Below are 25,292 nucleotides of genomic sequence, written 5' to 3'. Positions count from 1 at the left end.
AAAAGAGTGGTAGAAGAAGTGGGAGAAAATGTACGGAAGCTGAGAAACCCTAATAAATTTAATTTTTAATTATTGAATTTAAATGTGATAACAAAATGTTATCTTGAGATAATGGGATAAAAAAACATCTGCAAGTATGTCCTTTCTCAGCTGCCATAGAAACATGACATCAGTGCATCTCTATCCAAAGCTGAGAGAAACCAGAAATGACCTGGGACCAGTAAAACCCAGTGAAATGTGTGAGGACACTGTGCTGCAGGAGAGTACACCACATCTGTCTGGTTTGACATCAGGTTAGAAACATCTACAAATATAAGACACAGACAAGAACTGAGTGTCAGCAGAGACGGGTTCAGATCAACAGGATCAGTTGACTCTGTAGGTTTTCCATACGTACGTCTACTACGCCACAGCGCCCCCCCCCCCGTCTGTGTTCAGGGTTGTTCTGGGACATGGCTGACCGTAGATGGTAGCAGGTCTGCTCTGAGATCAGCTTGATGGTCTCATTTACAGAGCTGAACGAGTCCAAGCGCCCACTGATGGAATCCAAGTGCGGGGCATGTTGGGATACGTAGTATAACACTCTCGTCAGCATCTGAATCAGACGTGTGATTTTACTGTTCTGAGTGGTTCACCTGTGTTTCAGCACAGCAGGTGTTTGTACAATAAGGTTCAGAGGAGAACGACAATTTTAGAGTTGCCAACGAGACGTAATAGATGTTTCCTGTGGCGCCAGACGTCTCAGCTCTCAAAGTAACGCATGCATCTTCACTGGAAATCAAACCTGGGATCGCCCCCCGCCTCCTGTCCCTCTCCTTGGTTTCCTGTGAATCCAACATGGCTGCCTGTCCAGCAGCGTGGCGGCAATGTGATGTTATCAAGGTGGACTTTCCAGCCCACAACTTCTGTTAAGTACCTATTGTCCTGTGAATTAGGGGGAGTTGGTAGGTCCAGTCCTGACATCATCGTTTTCCTGGTTGACTCTTTTTAGTTCACAGAGTTGGTTTCATGTAGTTAGGAGGATGTGTGTGTGTGTGTGTGTGTGTGTGTGTGTGTGTGTGTGTGTGTGTGCTGGTAGCTCTGTGACAGTTGCAGTTTGGAGGAGTCATTGGCATTTGAATGATACAGTCCAAGTGTTTGTGTGTGTGTGTGTATGTGTGAGTGTGTGTGTGTTGGGGCAGTGGGTTGTTGGGGCAGTGTGCAGTGTGCTCGCAGTGTGTGTGTTGTGTTTGGCAGTGTGCCTGTGTGGCAGATTGTGGGTGTGTGTGTCTGTACTTTTGGTGATGGGAGGAGAAGTGTCGTGTCATGGCAGTCGTGGTGTTAAGAGTGTGTGAAACAATATTGCTTTGTGTGTAAATGTGTGTGTGTGTGTGTGTGTGGCAGTAGAAGTGTCGTCACTCATTGCAGATGTCTTTCTTCTCCTCGGTTGCTGCTGGAGACTCTTGTGGGCGGTGCTTGCACTGCCCAAGCGAATGGCGAGCGGCTGCTCTGGATGGTCGGCCAAAGCAGGAAGTCTGGGCCGTGCAGTCACATGGTGGATCCTGGGAAAAAAGAGGGGGCATGGTTTAAAAATACATTTTATTTACCTGATCAGGTCTGAATCACGAATACTAGAAATGAATATTTACCAAATTTTTTTTAACTTTCTTGCAGTCTAGTCGCTACCATTGAGTTAAGATGTTCATTCTTTTATTTTTATTCTTATTCCATCTAATTCTACATCAGTGTTTAAACTTTTACACCAGAACATTAGAAGTTTAAAATAAAACCAGTCCCCACCTCAGCCCCTCCAGTCCCAACACTGTTCGCTGTTTCCTTTCCTCCTCCCATGATGCTGACCATCTCCTCCCCGGCCGTCTGCCTCATGAACCTCTTGTTAACAATCCTGGTCACGCTGTCATTGATCCCGGCTGACACGCACTCTGGCTTGGGCTCGTCCACACTGCTGAGGACGGCCAGGTTGCCCAGGGAGTCTCTCTGTGCTCTCTCCCCAGGTAGGGCAACAACTCCGGGGCTCCGGCTGCTGCACACGTTCCTGAAGAACTCCTGGACCAGGCCTCCGTAGCGCTGAGAGCTGGGCTCAGGTCCACAAACCGCTGCCCCAGATGGTTTTCCTGCAGCAGGGGGGTGCCGTGCTGGACTGGCTCCCTGGCTGGCTCCTGAGGGAGAACAAAGATGAAGATGATTTCAGTGTACGGAAGCCCTAAGTAACATTCATGCATTTTATCTCCATTGTTTTCTTGATACTAGATAATTAATATTTCAGTCATCATCTGGTATCCATGACGATGCCCAGGGCCTCGAAGCAGGTCAGCTATGCCTCTTAAAGGGATAGTTAAACATCTTGGCAAATTGGCCCATTGCCATAATCCCTATAGTTTTAGGAGTAGGTTCGTTACCTTTAATTGTCGGTGCAAGCTATTTTTAGAACGGCGGAGCAGAGCCGTGAGCTGCTCAGAGCTACGCTATGGAGGCTAATGGGATTTCTTGGTTTCCTTCATCAAACTCATCAAATACACAATCCAACAACTCCAAAACGCTCTCATGGACAAGTTGTGACCTGCACATTCACCACGCTATGAGATAATAACGAAACGTTGTTGGCTGTTCAGAGCTTCTGTATCAGTGCAATGAGATTGACGGGAGATCAGATTGTCACATTTACAATCAATCAACAGGAGCAGAAGCTTTGAGCATCACAGAAAGTCAGATAATCTTCATGACAGAGTGAGAGTTGAGGATCAGAACCAGGACCTGCTGAAGCCACATGAATAAAGACACTGTGAAACTGTTAAAACCAGGTCTGAGCCGAGTCTCACCTCCATCACCCCTCCACAGCGACTCTGTGCTTCCAGCATGATCCACCACGCTGAAGAGGCTGGAGAGGCCGTCGGTGAGGCCGCTGAGTACTGGGCTGTCCCGGGTGGTGGTGGAGCGGGCCCAGGCCGAGCCTCCACCTCCACTCAAGGGCCTCTGCTGGAGGCTCCACAGGCTGCGGTCCCTGGAGGAGGAAGAGGCCCCGTCCAGTCTGGAGGTGGAGCCTGGAAACAGAGCAGGTGAGGATCTCATTGAGAGGGAAACCACGGAGCAGCAGAGGTGTGATGTGATGTGATGGGTTTAAACAGATGTAGTTACCAGACGACACTCGGCGCTGCAGCTTTGGTGACCCGTACTTGGGCGAGCAGCACGGCCTCTCGATGCGGCTGTGAACTTTGTCCAGCGACGTTGATATCTGTCGGGTTCGGGCTGACACCAGCGAGGACGTGGTCGTAGACGAGGGACGAGGAGACCAGGCTTTGGAGTGCAGCCCCGCCCCTCTGCTGCTGGGGAGGTTGTCGGTTTGAAGCCCAATGCTGACACACTGGGCAGCGGTCTGCGTGGACCTGGTTGACATGCCAACCGGCTGGAGTGTGGATCGAAGGGACAGAGACGGTTCAGTGTTACAGGAGAAAAAATGTCAGGTAGGATAATCATAATGAAAGGTGGTAAAATGTGATTATTATTATAGCACATTATTGCATCCTGTATCCAAAGAGGTTGAGACAAAGAATCTCAAAGTATCTTTTATTCATAAACCATGGAAGCATTCGTTATGACCACCAGTATAAAGTCCAGTATCCCACCTGACTGGCAGGGTCCTTGCTGGGCTTCCTCTCCAGAGACGAGGAGCGGATGGCCTGGCGGACACAGTTCGTCATCTCCTTCATGTCGTCACTTAAGTTGGCTGAAATTTCACCGATCCCCAGGCTGTGGAACGCCGGAGAGGAAGTCACCACACTGTTCGCTGAGCTGTTGACCACACTGGGAATCGAACCCGCGATGCAGCCGCTCCTGTTCTCCAGCAGCTCTCGGTGCTGCTTTGACAGTGAGCTCAGCCACTGCTCGTACGAGGACGAGAAGGAGCAGGGGGGGGACGGCTGTTGTTGCTGTTGCTGCTGCTGAACCTGGAGCGTTTCCACCGGGGCCATGCCCTCGTCCCAGGCGCTGAGTCCGAGGGCGGGGCCGCCGTTCTGCACCTGCTGCGGCTCTTTGGCATCCTGGCTCTGTCTCCGGTGCTCAATGCGCCTCACTGCAGGAGGGCTGTAGTATATCCGGATGCCGGTGCGGTCTGGAGCCGTGTAGCTCCTCTGGACCGACTCCAGGTCCAGCTCCGCCCCCACCAGGCTGCTGCAGGAGCCACTGGGGCCGTCCCAGGTTTTACAGGTGTCTCCGACCTCTGGTGTCTGAGACAGGAGGATAAAAAAAAACTGTTTTGCTTGCATCGTCTTTAACATGATCTGTACATAGAAAGTAAAGAAACAAAGATAACAAAAACTAAAATACTTTAAAATTATTTCTAACCTCATTCGTCAGGTAGGTCCAATTCTTCCTGGTGAGGTCACCCAGCTCTGGGCGAATGAAAAGAGCTGGGACTGCAAACTGGATCCTCTCTTCCTGGTTGGGAGCACCGTTGAGTTTAGGACGATCCAGCTCTGATGTCGACTTGGTTCTTTTCACAAAAACAGAACAGAAGATGTGAAAAACTCACCTGTTTGCATTTATTCACATGTCTAGGATGTCTTAACTAAACACCGTTACATCATGTTTTGTTGTTGTTACCTTGGTGATCCAGCTCCATTAGCAACAACCATGTCTGTGGAGGAGTCGCCACCTGCAGACTTGGACTGTGAGACAGAGAGACAGAATGAATGTGTTCATCATCATGACCTGATATTTACATACACTTCCAGGGGAGGAAGAGATTGACAGATAGATGGATGGACGGACAAACAGAGGGACAGACGGACAGACAGACAGACAGACAGACAGACAGACAGACAGACAGACAGACAGACAGACAGACAGACAGACAGACAGACAGACAGACAGACAGATGGATCTCCTGTTGGAGATGATATGCACATTATAAATAAACATCAGTGTAGTTACAGCAGCTTTTACCTGAGCAGCCCTACACTGTCTGGCCTGGTGGGGGAGCTGTGATCAAACATGAGACCAAGAGGGTTTATGAGATAGACTAATGAATTAAAATATCAGCAGCATCAGTCTCCATGACACAGCTGCTTAATGAAGGAGTCAGAGGGTCTGACTCCTCATGCCTGTGACCTATAAAGACCTACGATCTTAATAACCTCCCTCCACCTCCTTCTCCCTGACACTGCACCAGCCGCTCTGCTGTGTAATCAGCACCATGTTTCCTCCGTGAGCTCAGCCAGACATTAAACATCTCCACCACAGCAGGACGGCGAGGCCTCTACCTCACTGACGTAACCGCCTCAACAGCTCACAGGGAAAATGCCACCTTAAACACAGCAACTGTGACATACAGTAGACGGCTGTGTCTGTTTTCACTGTAAAAACCTCCACAGTCACTTTGGTTCATTGACTCAAAGAATCGAAGCTTTTAATGCTCAGAGCTGCTGGTTTTAAAATCAGATCCACCAATCTTCCAGTAGAAATCTTCCAGTGATGCTTTTTCTCAACTAGAAAAAAAAAAGTAACTTTCCAGTTCCTCAGAATAAAAACAACACAGTGTTAACTAATAACTTTTACTACAAATTATGCAATTATAATTATGAACACCCACATAATCGCAAAACATTCATGATCGAGGAACAACCCAGGATGTCCTGTTTGACATGCATTATATGCGCTTTTATTCTGAAAAACCTGTCCATTTAATACAGATGGTGATATTTAACCTGCAGATATTGTGGTGAAATATTCTTTGTCGATGACGTCACTTCCTCTGTGATTATGTGTCAGGGTCAAGCTCCTACGTGTCTGAATGTGATTCATTGTGTCACTGGATTTAATGTATAAAGAAGCTGAAAGTATGAAGTGTTAGTACAAGAAAACACAGACAATTAGACACACAGACACAGACACACGTCTCACCTTCCCCTGTGGAGCCGTGGCCTCCCTCAGCCTCTGCTCCCACTGTGCCCTCTCCTGGCTGAACCTCTCCAGCAGCTCCAACTTCTCGCGGCCCCAATTCCTCTCTCCAATCTGAAGCTGATTGGTTCACACAGTGGAGAGACACAAAAAAAGAAGAAGAAGAGAGTGAGATGATGAGGAGGAGGAAGAGGCAACGTCAGAGGAGGAGGAGAAAAGATGAAGAAGTAAGTGTAAACTAAGACTGTCCCTCCAGTCTGTTACCTGCTTGGTCAGGTCCATCACGGCACCGTAGGACTCGGCCAGGAGGTGTTGATGTTCTTCACGCTCCCTCTTTAGCGCCACCTTCAGGTCTGGAGGATCCAGTGCGTCGGTGGAGGACAGAGTTGCAGCTGCTTTACCTGCTTTGGCCTCCAGCTGGAAAGAAGGACAGGGATGATGGTAAATATCAGATTTACAGTAATTATCCACATGGAGACGTCTCGGTGTGATCACAGAGCAGATTTGTTTGTTTGCTTAATCCACATTAGCTTTTGTATAGCAGCAGTTGTTCCTCCTGGGGTCAGTAAAATTAATTACAGGTCACTTTGCAAAGTGGAAACTGTGAACTTCTTCTCAGATAAATCGCGTCTGTTAGAGAAGCATGTAAAAGAGAAACAAAACCGACATATACTGCTGTGCTATGTTATGATAAAAATAATTATTAGTAAAAATGTACTACTCATTTTAGCATTTGTATAGCTGGATACTCCATAATTCATCTGTAATTCAAAGATGAAAATGACATGAATATATTAGATATTTGTTTTAAAACTTTATTCTATATTGTTTATTAATGCATACAATTTTGTTTTTTGTTTGTGGTTTATTAAAAACAAACTAATAAAATAAGTATAATAAATAACCCAATGATAAATAGATTTGCCAAAAACTAAAAACAGAACAATTTGACTGTTTCTGTTTTGTTTTTTGATTCTTACACAAAAATGTTCATTCTTTCCTGTCAAAACTTTCATTCTGTTTCTGTTTTAAAACAAATTTACTTTTAGTTTTGTTTTAAAAATGAATTACAAATCATCTGATGATGATGAGAACACCGATCCTGAATAAACACAGTTAGCCACACACACACACACACACACACACACACACACGTGGAAACTAAAGTATACACATTACACAAGCTTTTCCTCGTTGTCATGAAAAAAACTGTGACTCATTTGACCACAGAGATTCATGAAGGGAAACCCCTGTAACTCTCCATGTTTCATCCTCACAGGGGGACGGACGGAGGAGTGAGGGGGGTGGGGTTGGGAGGTTTAAATGATCTCATGGATGATTTAAAGGAAACAAGCTGAGGTGGAACTGCATCCGACTTTGATTCCTTCACAAAGTGGCAGAAATAGAAACATAACGGAGCAGAGTCAGATGAGATCATTATTATGAGGGTTTTTCTTCTCTTTTTGGTTCAAGATATTTTGGCCTCTCTCTCTCTCTCTTTCTGTCTTTCTGTCTCTCACTCGCTCATCTTCCTCTCACTTGTCGTCTCTCTTTGCCTCTGAATAATAAGAATATATCACTTTGTAATCTCGTTATCCTTCTGTTTCCTCTCTGAACATCCCCCGGCAGCTCTCGCTCCATCTCTCTCTACTTCTAAAAACCTCCTCACTCTCTCTACATCTATCCCTACCCCCTTCACCCTCTCTCTGCAGCTTTCTCACCCTCTATTTCCAGCTCTCTCATCCTTTTTTCCCTCTCTTCCTCACTCTCCATAAATCTGGCCGGTTGTCACTGAGCCTGTAGGTGGGATCGCTTGAAATTTTTATGAGTGGCTCTGCTTTCCCTTTTCCTCTGTCTGACTCTCATAGTTCACACAGTCGACACCACCAGGCCCATCAATTTGACACACAGGAGCACGCACACACACACACACACACACACACACACACACACACACACACACACACACACACACACACACACACCCCAGACCCATCAATCCTCACCCTGCCTCTGTGGCACTGGAGCCCGTATAAGGCGCTAATGGAACTCGTCTTGCAGCCAATCACAGAGCAAGAAACGCACACTTAGCCCTGTCTCCTGTCTCCTATGGCAACGGAGTGTTTCTCGTTAATGATGAACGTGGTCTAACGAGCCCCATATCTTAACGAGGTTTACTGCTGAGGCGTTAAGAAGGGAGTGTGTGTGTGTGTGTGTGTGTGAGAGGGGGGGGATTTCATGGGATGACTGGCATTTATTGGTGGATCAGAGACGTCTGGTTCACAGCTTGATACCCACCATTAGGAAAGTTCAATTACATCTATTCATCCTGAATACATATACAAATATACATACAGTATATGTGTAAAATATACGTTTTGTGTGGGTTTTTTTTAGCAGTTCCCATCAAGTCTCTGTGCAGAAGATAGAAACATAATAAAGTATTAATAGAAACACAGAGAACATCACTGTGGCAGCAAACACCAATTAAAGCACAGGGCTCTGTGAGAGGAGAGTGGAATAAGTTAATTTCACTATCATTAGAGCCATTGCTCTTATTAGCAATTAAAGAAAATATACAAATTACAACTAAACAAATAATGTTGAACATTAAAAAAACAAATCATTTTAAGTGTAAAAAAAAACATGGTCAAAAAGTGTGTGCCTGCTTTGGATGGAAACAATAATTGATGTGATTTAAAAAAGATTTTTAATGCACCAGCAACAGCACAGTGTAGTATAAGTAGAAAGTTCTATTTAAAGCAGTATTACATTTGCCTGCAGCAGATTTCCCTTTCAGCCTTGATGTTGTGTGTTAATGTTATCTGTGGCCTGTAGCAGCCACCAGCTGTTAATCTGGGCCGAACGCTCCAGAGACGACGCAAAAGCCAGGTTTATAAATAAAAGCACAGCCTAGATATTATATAATACACACACAACACATGTTCAATACTGTCATGATTGAGTTTCTCACATTTTGTCAATGGCCTTTTAAATTCTACTCTATGGAGTTGGTGCTTTTATTCTGAAAATCCTGACCCTTAAACACACAGGATTTAAGACTCAGTTGATTTTATTCCTGAACCAAACTGAACTGGAAGATGTTATGGTGAAATATTCTTAACCTGTTTTTAAAGTTACAATATGAACATTTTCCACATTAAAACATCTAAGATCAACTGCACCTGTGTTTCATAGGTTGTTGAGTTGTGTTCTTCCAGCACACAAATGTTTTCATCAGTTCTCAAACCAGGGAAGAGTCCAACCAATGTATCAGCCAATACCAATATAAGGGAGTAAAAAAAATCTGATAATACACCATTTGGCTACGATTCCTCATGTTTATATTATGTAATAAATGTCAGATAATATAATAAAATCAACTGAGTTTAAAATCCTTTTACTGCAGTTTAAATGTTGCACTCTGTGTTTATCATGTTTTGCACCAACTCATGATAAGAAAATGTGCACGTATAAAGCAGGTCTGGTTGAAGTGGATGTGTTTAGAGGTTTTAATATGGAGAAGTTACAGATTATAAATTAGGTGGTTGATCAGAAAATACTCATGGACGCTTGGGTGTGTGAGAAGTTTCACCTTAGTGACATCTAAAGAAAACAAACATTTTCCCTCCGTGCTTCGTCAGGTCCACCATATTCAACAGATTCAACAGATGATGAACCAGCAACCAGAGCTCACAGCTGCTCACTCTGTGTCATCACAGAGACCGCAGGTGTTCCCAACATGTCCGGCAGTCTCAATGGATGACTGATCAAAGCTGCTGTTGTGTTGTTTTGTGTTGTGTTGTGCACGTGCTCTTTGTTTGTTTGTTTGTCGGGATGAGCGGCAAAGATAATTTCCTGTCAAGCTGTTTGACAGGTGGGACAGCGTTTGAAATCAAACTGACTTGTTTAACAAAACAACAGCTGGAGGTGGTGCTGCACCCTGCCAGGATGCCACACACACACACACACACACACACACACAGTTGTGATGTTTGGAGTTGACTCACACAACTGCACAAGGTTAATTTATACAATTTAAGGTCAAATACAGCAGCACAGTCACATCCAGGAAACAGGATGTGTCTCGTCTCTTTGTCACGCTGCTCTGGTCTCCTATTGGCTGCTGAGGGGAAACTGCCAAACCAATGTACCAATCAGAAGACAGATGAAATTGCACCACGATGTGAGAGCACAATCTCTCTGATCATGACAATGATTAATGAGTCCATCAGTGTGGGGGTGTCCCTGTGTGTTCATGTGTTTGTGCTTATTGCATTTTTCTGTTTACCCCTGTTACATCCCCCTTTCAGCTTCATCTGTCTGATGCATTTAGGGTAATAAGTCGTCCAGTTGTCCCAGACATAGTTGTGACTTCATCTCAGACAGTTTGTTTTCATACTGCATTAAATGATGCCTAATGTATCTTCTCTCCATTTCAGATGATCTCAGTTATCTCATGTATTTATTTATTTACATGCAGTTATCTCATGTATTTATGAGAAAGTGTCACCACCTGCATCTTCTTAAAGGGACAGTTCAATATTTTGGCAAATTTGCCTATTGCCATAATCCCTATAGCCTTAGGGGTAGGTTTATTTCCTTTAATTGTCGGTGCAGACTGTTTTTAGATCGGCGGGGCAGAGACGAGAGCTGCTCACGAAACGGTACTTTCGCCTTTTCCTCAAAACCCATCAAATACACAATCCAACAACGCCAAAATGCTCTTGTGAAGAAGTTATGACCCGCACATTCGCCATACTATGAAATAATCATGTATAATTATGTAACATAGCAAAAGCAAAGAAGCAAAGCAGAAGCAAATACTCCTAACTACTTGTGTTTTTTAAATCACCCCGCCCAGCAGCCGTGACTGTAGTTCAGACTACACATGTGCCTCAAAAACAACTCTGTCTCGTAATATTACATTATTATTTCATAATGTGGTGAATGTGCAGTTCACAACTTGTCCACAAGAGCGTTTTGGAGTTGTTGGATTGTGTATTTGATGAGTTTGATAAGGGAAAGGGGAAAGTACCATGCGCATCTGTTGTGTTAGCTAGGAACCAATCCTGTCAACCTGTGGGGAAAGTGGGTGGAGCTAAATACACCTGAAACCTTATCAGTACTGAGGGAGTAGTTTACATTAGCATGACTGCTAACACTGTGTCAGGAACTGCCATTCACAAGCAAACAAACAACGTAAACAAACAGCAATGCTAACTGTGCTAACTGTTCTCGTCCATCTGCTGGTCTCTGGTTCTGCTCTCAACAGACTCCTCCTCTGACTCTGAGCAGTGAAGACTCGGGGACATGAGGTCACGACACATGAAAAAGCAATTTTAATTTCTCAATTTCACGAGGCCTCTCCTTCTCCCTCTTCTCTTTTATCTCTCTCTCTCTGCCTCAATTACCAGGCGCTAACACAGGCTGTTCTATCTCAGAGGCTGTTAATTAGCACGATTCCCGCCTCTGCTGCTGTTATGAGACAGACAGAGACAATGAGGAGAGTAGATTGAGGTGAAAACATCAAAGCATCACTTGCTGCCCGCAGACAGAACGAAGGGCTCTGATGTATAAATAAACAACTTGACAGATGGAGAAGTAGAAACTGACTCCAGAGGAAATCGTCATTTTAAAAAATCTCATTTGTCAGAAATTAATATTGTCCACTTCAGAGCAGTTTCTCTCTCCGTCTGTCTGTTGCCCCCCAGGTCCGTAATAACCACCTAGTTACGAGCAACTCATTTATTCTGACTTGTCTCAGCTGCAACTGAACTAAACTCTCTGCTGCTGCTCTGATATTTTACATAATCTCCCTCCACATTCACTTTTCCTCTCGTCCTGAATTGGATCAGTTCTGCACGCCCGATTTCTGACGTCTGCAAAATGTCAACATCTGTCTCTGCATAAAGTAAAACAGCAGAGGGACCACAGGAAACAGCATCGGCTTATTGCATTACCAGACAGCACAGCAGGAGAATTTATAACCATGAGTTTTGATTTATTATTGTGTCAGGTACTGCAGCATATTATAATGACAGAGTATCAGGGCCACATGGAGGGAAGAAAACCTGAGAATACAGTTGTAAATTTGAGAATCTGAATATGTAATATTCATAATATCTTTTTTTTCATTAATTCTGTTGTACATTATATCATAACTTCATAACTTCATAACTTCATAACTATTCAAATGTCAACTACATCAGCACTGCTCCTCTCTTCCCCTACCTGTGTGATGAGGCTCTGTAGCTCGGTCCTTTCCACTTCCCATGATGCCTTGGCCTTTGCGAACTGCTGGGTGAGCTCCTGGGAGCCCTGTCTCTCCTGACGCAGCTCGCCGCTCAGATCCTGCAGCGCCACCCTCAGGTCGGCCAGAGTGCTGCTGACGGCGCTCGACTGCAAGGAACGACAGGAAGAGCACCATAAGAGTGTATGTCTGTTTGTGTGTGTGTGTGTGTGTGTGTGTGTGTGTGTGTGTGTGTGTGTGTGTGTGTGTGTGTGTGTGTGTGTGTGTGTGTGTGTCACTTTCCATACCTTGATGGTTGGGCTGAGCTGCTGTTCGTCTGCAGCTGACCTCTTGTCAGTCTGGTGGGCGGGGCTTGTCAGGTTCTCCTCCTCCAGTAGCAGGTAGAGATCCTTCAGGCTGTTCATCTAAGGAGAAGAATCACCTGTCAGTCATTCACCTCTTCCAAAATGAAACAACCGCTATCATCTGATATTATCCAGTAACACACAGTGACAACATTATGGAACAGTTTAATGGCATTTAATTTATTTATTAAATGTATAACATAAACAGAAATAATCTAAACGAACATTTCTGGTCCATATTTCTGGTAAAGAGTATGATTCCATACCTCCAGGACGTCCTTCCACTCTGTGTCCTTCTTGCAGCCCAGTCTCCACTGTTTGAGGAAGCAGCGCAGTTTGAGGCTGAGCAGCAGCAGGGCCTGTTTGAGGTGTTGAGACTCTTGCACCAGCAGAGTCCTCTCCTGGTTCCATAACTTCCGCTGCAGTCGAGCCTGGAGACCCAAACTCTGCAGCTGGAAGTCCCGACGTAGCAGAGCCTTCTGGTGCTCCTCCTGGATCTGAGAGGAGGGAGGAGGGATTATTAAATCACCAGAAGCCGATTGTTTCTCTAAAGCCAAAAAAAAAAAAATGACAGACTGTCTTGCTTGTCATAGAAACCTTTATTTGCCAAACACCTGACTGTCTCTGTGTTTGTTTCAGAGTGTTCGATTTACTGATTTGTAATTGATTGTTTTTATTTGTCTTGGTTACTCAATGCTGCAGTGCAAACTGACCTGTGTGAGTTTGAGAGTGGTTTCTTTCTCCATCTCCAGCTCTTCCTCAACGTTAGACAGCTGGTACTGAGGTTCATTGTACTGTGGGGGCTGGAGGAGAAAATGAGGACATGATGTGTTTCAGGAGGGATAAGGATGAGGAGAGCAGCGGATAGGAAGGAAATAAGGTGAGAATTGAGGAAGAAACAAGAGATGGATATAACACAACAGGTTTGTGTTACAACACTTTTTAGATCACATGTCGGCTGCTGCACGCTACTGTCCATCCACACGAACGAACCCTCCTCCCCATGGCTCATTTGGCTGCTGAGTGAGTGCAATCCATCGACCCACCACTGTACCATTAATGTCCTGTTTCACCCTCCACTGGGCTCAGCTCCTGCCCTCTATCACACTCCACCACTGTCAGCCTGAGTTTTGAAACACAATCGCTTTATGTAATAATGATATATAACAATTACTTTATTAATCTTTTATTCTTTTGAAGAATTGTTATTAGAGCTTCGGGTTATTAAATTTCCTTAAATGGGGTGATTTACATAACAAAAAAGCAACAAATGAACTTTGTTTCACATGATTTGGGTTTTTTGGATAACCAAAAATCTATTCCACTCTCAGTCTATGCAGTATCTATGGAGCAAGAGTCAGGTTAGCTATGCACAAAGACCAGAATAAAGCCTATTTCCAAAGCACAAAATTATTCCCAACAGCAGGTCTAAAGCTAGATTATTAACAAATCTAAATATTAAACTTTATCTATATATATCTCCACTAGTTGTGCAAAACTCATGGTTGTTCCAGAAATTCACTGATTTCAGAGACAGTGGTTATCTGCGGCAAGCAGCGTCCTTTCTTTATTATAGGTAAGCTAATCAACTGTATGAGAGTGAGATCTCATCTTCTAACTATCAACAACAACAACAAAAAACTATCAACAAACAAATCTAACAAAAAAGCGAAATATGCATGTTTCCCAAAGTTCTCTGGAGTCAGAGTATGATCAGTCCAGCCTCACAGAGAGACTGGGAGCAGGGGAAACAGCTGGCCTGGTTCTGTCCTAAGCACCTCTAAATCTAAATAAATAACACTTCAATCAATTTTGTTAAATCTGTGTACACACAAATATAAAATGGACAATTAATGGTGATTCATAGAGTTGTGCTATTGTTGAGCTTTGGGCAGAGCCAGGCTAGCTGTTTCCCATGGTTTTTCCATTCTTAAAGCTAAGTGAAGCTAATCGATTTCCTGGCTGAGCATCAAACAAACTACTAACATTTCCCCGATTGCCGTGGGAAATGTAGAGTCACAAAGTGGTTAGTTAACTTAACCCAGGTTAGAGACTGGAAGCACGGGAAACAAGTAGCTCTGTCTTACTGTAAGTTAAAATTTCTCCCAACCAGCACCTCTACATGTGAATAAATAATTTATGTTTTTCAAATCTGTACACAAACAAATGTGAAAAAAGACTGTTTGTGGTGTAAAAAGTATGAACAAAGGCAAGTTGTACAGTTTGGTAGATGGATGCATTATAGACTGTTGCCTGTACTTGTGTTGGCTGATCTTTTATACACACTCACAGAGTATAAGTGTCCACATTATGCTAAGTAGTGAGTGTATGTAAACACTGGGTGTTTTTTGCTGCTGTGTCACTCTCTATTCATCCCTGGTACAGACACAACGGTCTGTATCTACAATATCTAACACTCACTCGTTATCTCCCTCTTTCGTTCTATTTCAGTCTCCCTCTCCCATTCAGCCTCTCAGTCTTGGATAAAGATGCAGACAGGCGTACACACACGCACACACACAGCCCCAGTTACCATGGAGACACGGCAATGAAAAGGTCAGCCAAACAAAGGTCCCTTCTTCCTGTCAGTCCCACAGCTGACGGTGAAGTCACTGTTTGTGTTTGTTTACAGCGCTGTTGCTGAGTGTGAGCTGAAACCACTGCACCACATCAGCAGCTTCAAGCTACAGTACGGGGTGTGTGTGTGTGTGAGTGTGGTTTTATGTGCGTGCTCGCAAACGTGCATTTAAGCCTTTAATTGACCTATGCAGTGCTGCCTGTCGATGTATGTTTGCTCATGGAGGAGTGATTTGAGGACAAATAAGACAACTATGTACATGAGAGGGATACTATTATCAAATGTATCTCAGGTCTTTTCAAATTCGATCAGTTGAATATTTGAAGACAGGACTTAAAATCAGTCGTAAATGAGCTGCGACCCGTCATCACATGATTAAAGATAAATCTAATTATGTCACATGATGAGTAGAGAGCAAATTCAGCTGCTGGAGAAGACAGTGAGATGGAAAAATAAATGTTTTGCCAAACTAAATGTTACTGGTTTTACTACAATATGGAAACAATATTAAATCTAAAGTAAGATGGTAATGACCTGACAGCGTGGCTGATTCTGTGTCTTACCGTCCTACTTTCCTCCTAAAGCACAAACTTACACACTCCTGTGTTTTCAGCAGGTTGTGACCTGCCTTCGAGCAAGGTGTGATAGCTATTGAGCTATTGTATATTATTCCTGTGCAATAATGGATGTTTTGTCCACAATGGGAACAAGCTATAAAAATAACACTGACATATAAGCACCATTTAAAGTGATGCCAAACCTGTGCACTTGCCAATCAAAAGAAAACCAGAGCAATGAAGTGAAACACACTTACAGTAAATACACTCTGAGTTCAGATTCATGTCTGTTTAGTTAGTGTAATCCTAAATACTAATTCTAATTCTTGTTTCTTTTTGTTGTATTCTTAAGGAAGCAAGCTGTTTCCCCTAACTTCTGTTTTTTATGCTAGGTGAAGCTAATCGACTACTGGCTCTCGCTTTATAACCAACAACATGAGAGTGGAATCTTCTCTTTTAAAGCAGAAGTAAGTGATATATTTGTGTTAATATAAGTCTTAAATAGTTATATCTTCCGACAGCAATCACTTACATAGAGTGTTTGGACTGAAACATGGGTCTCTCAGTCACTCTGCTCTGCTCTGAGCCGAGGAGAAAACATTTATCGTATCCTACAGTTTTTATCCAATGAGGAGAGAGAACGGCATGTAGGGCTGTGTGTGCAGCCAAGGGACGCCGTGAATGTGGCGACGTAGGGACGAGGACTGTTATGGTGCGTTCAAGGAAACTCGTATTTTTCCGACCGTGAAGTGGTACCAGTTCGATCTGGTACGAGTTCACAAGTGGCCGTTATAGTGACTTTCACCGGTAAAACAGGTCGGAAAAACACGAGTGGGTTGCCTGAAACGCTACAAAGTCGTAAGTTGTGACTTGAAGCTGTAATTTACGATTTCAAAAGCCTGCCTGGAACGCAGCATTAGCGAAAACGACCGGACCACTTACTTCTGCTTTAACTAACAAACAAACAACTAACAAAAAAGTAAATAAATAAGCATATTTCCCAAAATGCCCTGAGGTCCGGATGTAGCCTATCTTAGCAAAGTGACCAGAAGCAGTGGAAACAGCTAGTCTGGTTTTGTTTTCAATTAATATTAACCTTGACCTATGACCTTGGATTAGCAAATTCTGATCAGTTCATCCTTGAGTCCGACTGGATGTTTGTGCCAAATTTGAAGACGTTACCTCCACTTGTTCCTGAGATATTTTGCTCAGGAGAACGAGACAGACTGAACCAAACACACAGGCCTACACCCACAACTGTCACCAGCACAGAGGCACAAAAACACCAATTAAAGGCCTTTGAACATTTAGTTTCCTTCATGACTTAGAAGGAGCAGAGTGGACCTTTTGTTACTGTAGGTTTTTTTGGACAGTCAAACCTGCAGTGTTTGTTTGTCTGTGTTTGTGCGAGACAGACGATAAATCTGACATTAAACCTTCAGCCTCAGGCTCACGTCAGGTTTGGCTGAACAACCCTGTTTGCTGTCAGACAGCGGCTAAAACCCCTCGTGTGTGTTTGTGTGTATGTTTCCACTCGCTGCGAAGTGAGTGATTGTGATTTCCAGCGACTCACCAATGCTTCATCCGTCTCGCTCTCCTGCTGCTCCAGTTCACTGGTTTCTTGCTTGTGTGGCTCATTGGTGTCTGATTGGCTGTTCTCTTCAGTTTGACCTTTCACCTCTACGTCTGATTGGTCCCTATAATCAGGCTGCTGCATGCATGCATGGGCAAGTTAATGAAGAAAAAAAAACAAAAAACAAACAAACAAATAAAAGAGAGGGAGAGACGGGGGAGGAGGAGAAGTCATGGAACAAAAAAAAGGAGGAAATGATAGAAAACAAGACAAACAAATACAACAATAAGAAAAACAATACAACCATGATGGCGTCCATCCATGTGACAACATGAAAAATGAAAAGATGGAGAAAAATGACTGACGGATCTCACAAGACGAAGAAGAGGATGTAGAGGAAGAAGAGCTTGGTCAGAGAGGAGAAGGAGAGAGTGGAGAAAAGAAAGAAGAGGAGGATGGAGGGTAGAATGAAGGGCTGAGCAGGGAGGAGAGAAAAATACAGATGAGAGGAAAGGACCAACGATGGAGAGATGAGGAAAACAGCAATGGAAGAGAGGGAGAGGGAGAGGGAGAGGGAGGAGGGGGAGAGATAAGACGGACGGGAAGGCAAGAGAAGGAGCAAGGTGGTTAAGATGAAATGCCAGAGAGAGGGAGGTTAAGGAGGAGGAGGAGGAGGAAGGAAAGGAGGGAGACGGAAGAGAAGAGCAGTAGCCGGGGGAGGTGAAGGTGAGGTGTGGGAGAAAAGAGATTTCAAAAGAAAGAAAATGGGGAGATGGAGGTGAAGGCAGAAAGCGGCGGTTATGGTGCCCGTGCAGAGGGAGGGTGGGGGAGGGAGGGGTTGAGGGGAGAGGAAGGAGAGGGAGGAGAGGGGGAGAGATCGGGGGAGTGTTGGGACTCAGAATTGGCCTCTAATGGAGTCTAAACATTGACGGTTACTCACTCACAGCTACAATTTCACCACAACAGGCAAATTAGATCAGATCAGAATAGAAAACACAGATTTTAGAAGTAACAAACTTCTCCTGCTGGAACGGCATCAAAATCCAAATTCAAAAAAATCCCCACAGTTAAAAAAAGCAAATTGAGTGAATTTAGTCCTGAAACTCTTTTCTCGATGGCTCACTGTCAGATTTGACAGGAAGGAAAATAAACCAGTGGACAAATTCAATGTCTCTGCTGATTCCAGTGTGTATTTGTAACTCAGACTCGCTTTTATATGAACCTTTATATACTGCAGGAGACAGTAGATGCACAGAGCTGATCATAAATCTGTGACAATAACCCAAGAATTTCCCCGTGGAGCGTTTCAAACAGAGGATGTGATTTATGAAGTATGACTGGAAATCTACTCAGACTGAGTCTCCCTGTGTCTCATTGTGTTTCTCTATGCTGGCTTCAGGTGTCTCAGTTACATTCATGAAGGACACAACAGTCAATTTGCTTCTAATTTCAGACTCTGGGTTTTGTGTTTTGCGGTTGAATTCAGTTTTATTCTTGTGTTTCTATTGATTTTATTGTACAGTCCTCAGAGTGACTAACAGTAGACTTCATCCTTTTTTTCACTCTATCATTTTGTGCTGACATTCACACACTACAGTCATGGTCAGTGTTGGACAAGTTACTGAAAATGAGTAATTAGCTACAGGTTCTAGTTACTTCTTTCAAGATTGAATTACTTTCAAGTTACTGCTTCACAAAAGTAATTGTTACATTACTTTTTTCTTCGGTTCTTCACAATTTCATCTATCATTGTTCGCACTATCAGTAGAACAACAAAACACAACTTTAAAACAAGGCTTAAGCAAGCGAAGAGCTCCACAGCAGTGTGTTGCTGAGTTTGGTGCTTGTCCTCCTTCTCTCCAGGAGAGAAACATAACGTCCACCATTGAGTTGGCTGGTGGTGTTGCATCCACACCCACCAAGTCAGGTGACCAATGATCGTAAGCTATATAATCATGATTGTTGTCGCTATTTTTACCTAAAGTAACAAGTCCATTTGAATGGAAATAATTATAATTGCATCATTTAATTTGCAAAATGTATTAGTGACTGTACTACACTGGTCATGGTGTACACTGCCACATATTATTACTTCTGTCTATTGTCTATAATTTATTTGAATGCAAGTTGAATTCTTTGTGTGCACACACGTACGTGGCAAATAAAGCTGATTATAATTTTTCATCAAGTTCTTAAACCAACCATCAAACCAGAACAGAATCAGACTGTGTCTCAGAATTTACCTCACTCAATCTTAATCTGAGCTACAGTATATACACTGATAAACTGTACGGTATATGTCATTGTCAATGATCAATATTGCTCAACCACACCAGATGAGACTGTATGTTTAGCTGTTCTAATGATCTGCTGATGAAAATACATATAGATAAATGGTGCTTTATGTGTCTTAATAACCTTCACTGTGTCCATGCAACAAACAGGCTCCATTTGAGGCCTAAAGCAGCTTCTAAACACTCGGGTCAGGAGGCCGTTGAACAGCATGCAGAGGACATGGTGGGACTGTGGACAGGTTTACACTGGCAGCTCAAATCTGACGGTCTCTTAAACATACAGGAGGATTTCTCTTCTCAGTTTCACATTTATGTTTGTTACTAAAGTGAGACTTAAGAAACCAAAAGGACGGAGATTTGAGGACTTTCCTGAGATGTTATTTTTGTGTTTTAGGTCCCGATATAAAAAGATCCTGAATGAGACAGAAGGTTTGTGTCTGATCTCACATTTCTTTATTAAATCTCATTGTTCTGTTATGTCAGATTTGAGCGAGCTGTGTAAACCCATTCTTCACTGTGAGGACAAACTAAAGCAGCAGGTTTCAATGGGATCAGAAGTGTTAGCCAAACTAAAGATTAGGCATCAAACCAAACACAGCTCTGAATAAAAGCAGGAAGAAACTAGTGGAAACAGGAACTAAAGCTAAAAAAAAAAGACTTGATGATAAATGACAGAGAAGGTGTGACGAGGAGTGAAGAGGAGGAGTGTGTCTTCTCATCTTTTACCTTCTCTGCAAAATTGAGTCCGTTTTGCTCATCTCCAGAGCAGAGGAGGGAGGTGCAGGGTGAGAGCAGGGGAGATGCTCCCTCCACCTGAGGGTCCCTCCCACCTGCCGGGGGTTTACCCAGCCCGTCTACCCGCTCCACAAAGGCCTGCAGCTGGCTGTGCAGGGCCTGAAGCCTGCTGGTCAGAGCGCCGACCAGAGGCCGGTTGGACAACTCAGACAGCTCTGAAATCTAAAGCACAGAAGAAAATCAGAGACGATCAGTGGACTGAGAGATAAACCACAAACCACAGGGCTGAACGGGAAAAGCTCAAATATTCATCCCTGAGGCTGTAGTTTAGTCTCTTACCAGCTCCGGTCTGGGTCCAGGAGGCAGAGGCCTATTACATTTAAAAAGAACCTGTTCTTACATCTAAGACTGAAGCTTATAGACAGAGCTGAATGAGACCATAACTAGGTGTTTGTTATGCTGCTACTGATCCAGACTGCTGGATGCTCTCTCTCTGCATTTATATCACACTCTATCTATCTATCTATCTATCTATCTATCTATCTATCTATCTATCTATCTATCTATCTATCTATCTATCTATCTATCTATCTATCTATCTATCTATCTATCTATCTATCTGAGAATAAAACAAGAGAATGAATTATGAGGGTTATTCATTTTGCTTTTTTCATTTATATAAAAATAAGTCAAGTCAAAACCAGTCATATTATCTATCTATATCTAGTGGTCACATATCTATGTCATGTAATACTTTCATTTGGTTCTTTGTCCCGCTGTGTGGAGCAGCAGCAGGACACGTACTGTACCTTGTCCTGTACCTGGTCATGTACCTGAGTGTGAGGCTGAGGTTTCTCCAGGTCACATGGCTCTGCTGCGTCATTGCTGCAGACCTTGTGATAGATGGAGGGGGAGGACGAGAGGCAGTTGGACTCCGGGGAGGTCAGGAGCTGTATCGCCGTGGAAACCAAGCGAGCCTGGTCCCTCATGGCCAGCAAGGCATCATGGTCCTTCTGCCCCAGGCACCCAGGAAGTGAGGCTGCCGTGTCAGCGTCGTCCTCAATCTTCTTTTTCCTCTCCTTGATATCAGGGCCATCGTTCTCGCCCCCAACTGGCTCTTTGCGATGCGGCGGGCTGATGGGAAAACACAGAGAGCATTTTGACCACTTCCTGTCCACATTGGCTTAAAAAGGACATACCGTATATACCAACTTTTCAGCAACTTTAATTTCTTTTCTTTTCCAGAGAAGAAAGTTCCTTTTTTATACCATAGGCAGTTGAAAGAAAAGCACAGTCATTTAAAGCAGTACTAAAGAACTTTCAGTTTTGGTTGAGTTTGGCGGCGCCTGTGGACCAAAGCGGTAGTGTTTTGCCTGAAGGAAGACATTTCCCATGAGCACTAGCGTGAAGCCCTGTAAATATCCTGCATTAAAATTAACAGAAGACATCAAAACTAAGTTTCTGTTTCCAGTGGATCATTTCAAAGTGAAAACACAAACATAATCCATTGCTAAAGTGCCGTTTTGCCTGTTCCCTCCTTGTTGTGACTCGCAAAAGTGAAAGTGAAAGTAAAGTGAGAGCCGGGTTCCTACCATGCACCTCAAAGCTGCTTAGTGCCAGAGAAAGAGATACAGACCCCCTCAGGCCACGACAGAGGTGTCATTCAACTTGTTGTGAGTCAATGTATCATCACAAAAGTTATGAAAATATTTTATGAAGGTTGAAAAGTTACTTAGTGCTGGTTTAACTGAGGTGTTTGGCGATGGCGATGGTTTCACACTGACAGACTTTGACAGACTTCAGTGTAAGTATATATCTGACCGCAAATCAGTTCAGTTCTTTACTATCTGAAGCCAGATTATAGTGCAATGAACTATCAGTTGTTTAAGACTTTTTAATACAATTTTAAGAAAAATGGCCGACCAAGGAACCGCATCCTTGATTGAACATTTACAGGACATTTAACTTGAACAATGAAACAAAAAAAACGATTTGAAAAAGAAAAAATGGCTGCAAATCCTATATTATCATTGATTGTTACCATGGTAACACTTGTCCTTGATGTGAATTAGCCTTATGGTAAAAACGTGTAATGATTTTTGTGTTAAAATGAGTCAGTCTGGATTGTTTCAATCAGTTCTATTTTCATGACAACAGAATCAGGAAGTGGAAAAACACAATTTGGCACAGCCGAGAAAAACAAAAAACAAAAAATTGTTTTTTACCGAAGTGTGTGCAAAATTCATATCAGGTTATAAATGTAAACAGAAAATGACCTGGTGGGGAGGCACTCAGCAGAGTCTCCTGCCTCAGCATCTGTCTCTAGAGCCAGTCGTAGAGACGAGGAGGAGGAGGAGGAGGAAGGGGCGTGGTAGGAGGCGAGGTCACAGCGCTGAAGGTTGGACAGAAGCACTCGGTTCTCGTACTGCAGCTTCTTCACCTTCCCGCTCAGTTCTCCAATCTGAAGTCTTGCCAGCCTGAGCTCCTCCTCCTGGGCGGGGGTGTCCGTACTGATAAGCACAGCCCCTTCCTGTATGGAGTGTACTGGGCTGTCGTTGAGCAGGCCGTCCGTCAGCGACGTTAACGAGTTGGATGAAAGCGTGGACGTCAGGGGCGGGAGCTCAGACTTGTAGCGGTTGATCTCGTTCATCAGGAGCTTGTTCTGCTCCTCCAGCTCGATCAGAGACCTCCTCAGAAGCTCCGCCTCCTCCTCCACAAACTGGAGGTGTCTCTGGAGCTCCATGACGTTCTCAGACGAAGCCCCTCCTCCAAGCACCATGGCTCCACCTGAGAGACTAAGACCCACCCCCAGACCGCCCCCAACACCGCTGAGTTCTTGGGGTACATCTAGTGGAAGAGAAATAATATAAAAATAGATTAAAAATCATAATTAATACCATAATTGCACTCAGCTGCTGGTTTACCAGGCCTTCAATAAACCCTCCTTCATGAGTTACTGTACTGTATTAAACAGTAATTATACATTTGTTATTTATATTGATATAATTATTATTTACATATTTGCTAAACTAAGCTAAGCTAATGAAGCAATGACTCCTTGGTAGGTAGCACTGTCTCTATGGGTGACAAGAATTTTCTGTTTGCTGTCTTGTACTGTCTTGTCAGTAACTAACTTAAACATTACACATACAGTTATTATATGTAATAATTAAGTGCTACAACTGATAATTGTATAATAAACTCAATTAACTAATAGTAATTAGTACAATGAACTAGATACAACACAAAACAAATGAATATGGTAAAACTCACACAGACCATTTATAGAAATGTACATCAGACATACATGTGTTAGAGTTAACAAAGGGTAAAACACCTTGAGGTCCCTTCATGTCCTCCATCTCGGCTCGGAGACCCCGGTTCTCCACCTCCAGCTCCACGATGCGTCGGCTCAGCAGGTTGGCCTCCTCCTCCACCAGCTTCAGGTGGACTCTTACCTCCGCCTCACGGGTGTGGGGGGAGTCGGCAACCTGGGGGGAGAAGGAGGAGGAGGAGGAGGAGGAGGAGGTGAGGTCAAAGAAAACAGCCATAGGGAGAGAGGAACCAGCTGTGAACTATCACACCTTTTATCAGCTGTTTCATGAATAATCATAAAGTGTTTCTATTGGCCTCTGTCCTTTTCTCACCACTCTATGTTCAGATTGGGCAAACTGACCAGTAATCACTCTGTAATAAAGTAATAAACAGGAATAAAAAAATATTGGATATTTAAATGTTAATTGTTAACATCAGTGAGTGAAAGTTCAATATTTCAACAACCATTCTCTTTGTACATTTAGTTACTGAAATAATTTAACAAGCTCCGTGGTGTGTTTGTGTTTATCGGCGTTTCTGTGTTTTCCCAGGCGTTTTTTTTTTCTTTTTCTTTTTTGGTCAAGTGCTGAACAGATTTTTAAACGGGAACAAAGGCCTTAAGGTTCTTTTTCTTCACTCTCCCACCTCCATGTGGCAAGAGGGTTCAGTGAGCTGTGCTTCATGGCCTCGTTCTCTCACCACTCGCTCCTCAAACATCTTGTTGCTCTTCAGAACAAGATGTATAAACCCACTCCACAGTGAATGTCTGGGTGTTTCTCACCTCCTCCACGGTGAGCGACGCATCGACATCTCCGTGCAGAGACCTGTACTTGGCCAACTCCTCCTTCATGGCCTCGCTGTCCTTCACCAGCTTGGTCAGCTTCTTGCACATCAGGGCTGATTCCTCTTTGGCAAAGTGGAGCTGACACTTCAGGTCTGAACTGTCCTCCTGCAGAGACGGGACAGAGACAGAGCAAAGACACTGAGAGGACGGATTCAAATCTTGCTGCATCACAGAGGTCGACATGCACACAAACGCCCCACAATGTGCACATGAACAATGATTTTAAACACTTGATTGGTGTGAGGAATTCATTTCCTGTTTTACTTTTTTGTTAAGGCTTGTGATAGACAATTGATTCATTGACTGAGATGAGTTGGTGCGGCTCTGGTCTGAACTGATGAAGTGAGGAGAAAAGGAAACTGTTGATGATGCGTTTCATTGATTTCTGTCTGAACAGGACGGAGCAAATTATAAATCACCTGATTTTAACCTGTCATGTTGTTTCACATGTAGCTTTACCTGGATCAGCTTCAATATCCTCACAGAGAGATGATATTGAGATGTCATGTTTTGGTCACTGTGACCTTTGACCTTTAACAACCAAAATCTTATCAGTTCATCTTTGGATCCATCTGAATGTTTATGCCAAATTTGAACATGTTTAGTTTAGTTTAGTTTATTTAAAGTGTAAAAAGCTTTCTGCGCTCACAGCGTCTACTTTCTACACAGAGCCTATGAAGTTTGGCGTTCATTGCGTTCGACGCCCTCAGCGAAAAGAAAACGCTCTTGGCGTCAATCTTTTTTTGACGCCACGCTCAAAGCGCTTTAAATAGAAACTTTTAGGACTCATCAATGTCACTTTTCTCACACTGACCAATCAAAATCCAAGAAGGGATGGGACATACAGTACATTACCAATAACAACACAACTGGAGACTTGAGTACATATTGAGTACTACTGCTG

At 43.6% G+C, this 25,292-nt stretch overlaps 1 protein-coding gene across 2 annotated transcripts in view; it reads right to left on the bottom strand.

Annotated features, from left to right (window-relative positions):
* Positions 1 to 1,222: 1,222 nt before the first annotated feature.
* Positions 1,223 to 25,292, bottom strand: part of mtcl2 (microtubule crosslinking factor 2) — an 82,466-nt gene continuing 58,396 nt past the window's right edge. Inside the window, exons 6-24 of one of the 2 annotated variants that reach the window (XM_085781388.1) lie at positions 24,326 to 24,493; positions 23,567 to 23,720; positions 22,506 to 23,076; positions 21,051 to 21,363; positions 20,221 to 20,451; positions 17,201 to 17,338; positions 13,206 to 13,295; positions 12,759 to 12,989; positions 12,436 to 12,552; positions 12,130 to 12,297; positions 6,160 to 6,312; positions 5,899 to 6,015; positions 4,600 to 4,664; positions 4,342 to 4,489; positions 3,624 to 4,223; positions 3,136 to 3,403; positions 2,820 to 3,041; positions 1,780 to 2,159; positions 1,223 to 1,541 (exon numbers count right to left, since the gene is read on the bottom strand). In XM_085781388.1, coding sequence (XP_085637514.1) covers positions 1,395 to 1,541; positions 1,780 to 2,159; positions 2,820 to 3,041; positions 3,136 to 3,403; positions 3,624 to 4,223; positions 4,342 to 4,489; positions 4,600 to 4,664; positions 5,899 to 6,015; positions 6,160 to 6,312; positions 12,130 to 12,297; positions 12,436 to 12,552; positions 12,759 to 12,989; positions 13,206 to 13,295; positions 17,201 to 17,338; positions 20,221 to 20,451; positions 21,051 to 21,363; positions 22,506 to 23,076; positions 23,567 to 23,720; positions 24,326 to 24,493 — 4,281 coding nt within the window. In that variant the 3' untranslated portion in view covers positions 1,223 to 1,394. The remainder of the gene's footprint in view (positions 1,542 to 1,779; positions 2,160 to 2,819; positions 3,042 to 3,135; positions 3,404 to 3,623; positions 4,224 to 4,341; positions 4,490 to 4,599; positions 4,665 to 5,898; positions 6,016 to 6,159; positions 6,313 to 12,129; positions 12,298 to 12,435; positions 12,553 to 12,758; positions 12,990 to 13,205; positions 13,296 to 17,200; positions 17,339 to 20,220; positions 20,452 to 21,050; positions 21,364 to 22,505; positions 23,077 to 23,566; positions 23,721 to 24,325; positions 24,494 to 25,292) is intronic. The other variant, XM_085781389.1, reaches the window with a different exon arrangement.

This window comes from Trachurus japonicus, chromosome 7 (assembly GCF_045865225.1).
Source record: "Trachurus japonicus isolate A0001 chromosome 7, Traja_1.0".
NCBI classification, from domain to species: Eukaryota; Metazoa; Chordata; class Actinopteri; order Carangiformes; family Carangidae; genus Trachurus; species Trachurus japonicus.
This window is presented reverse-complemented; position numbering and strand designations above follow the sequence as displayed.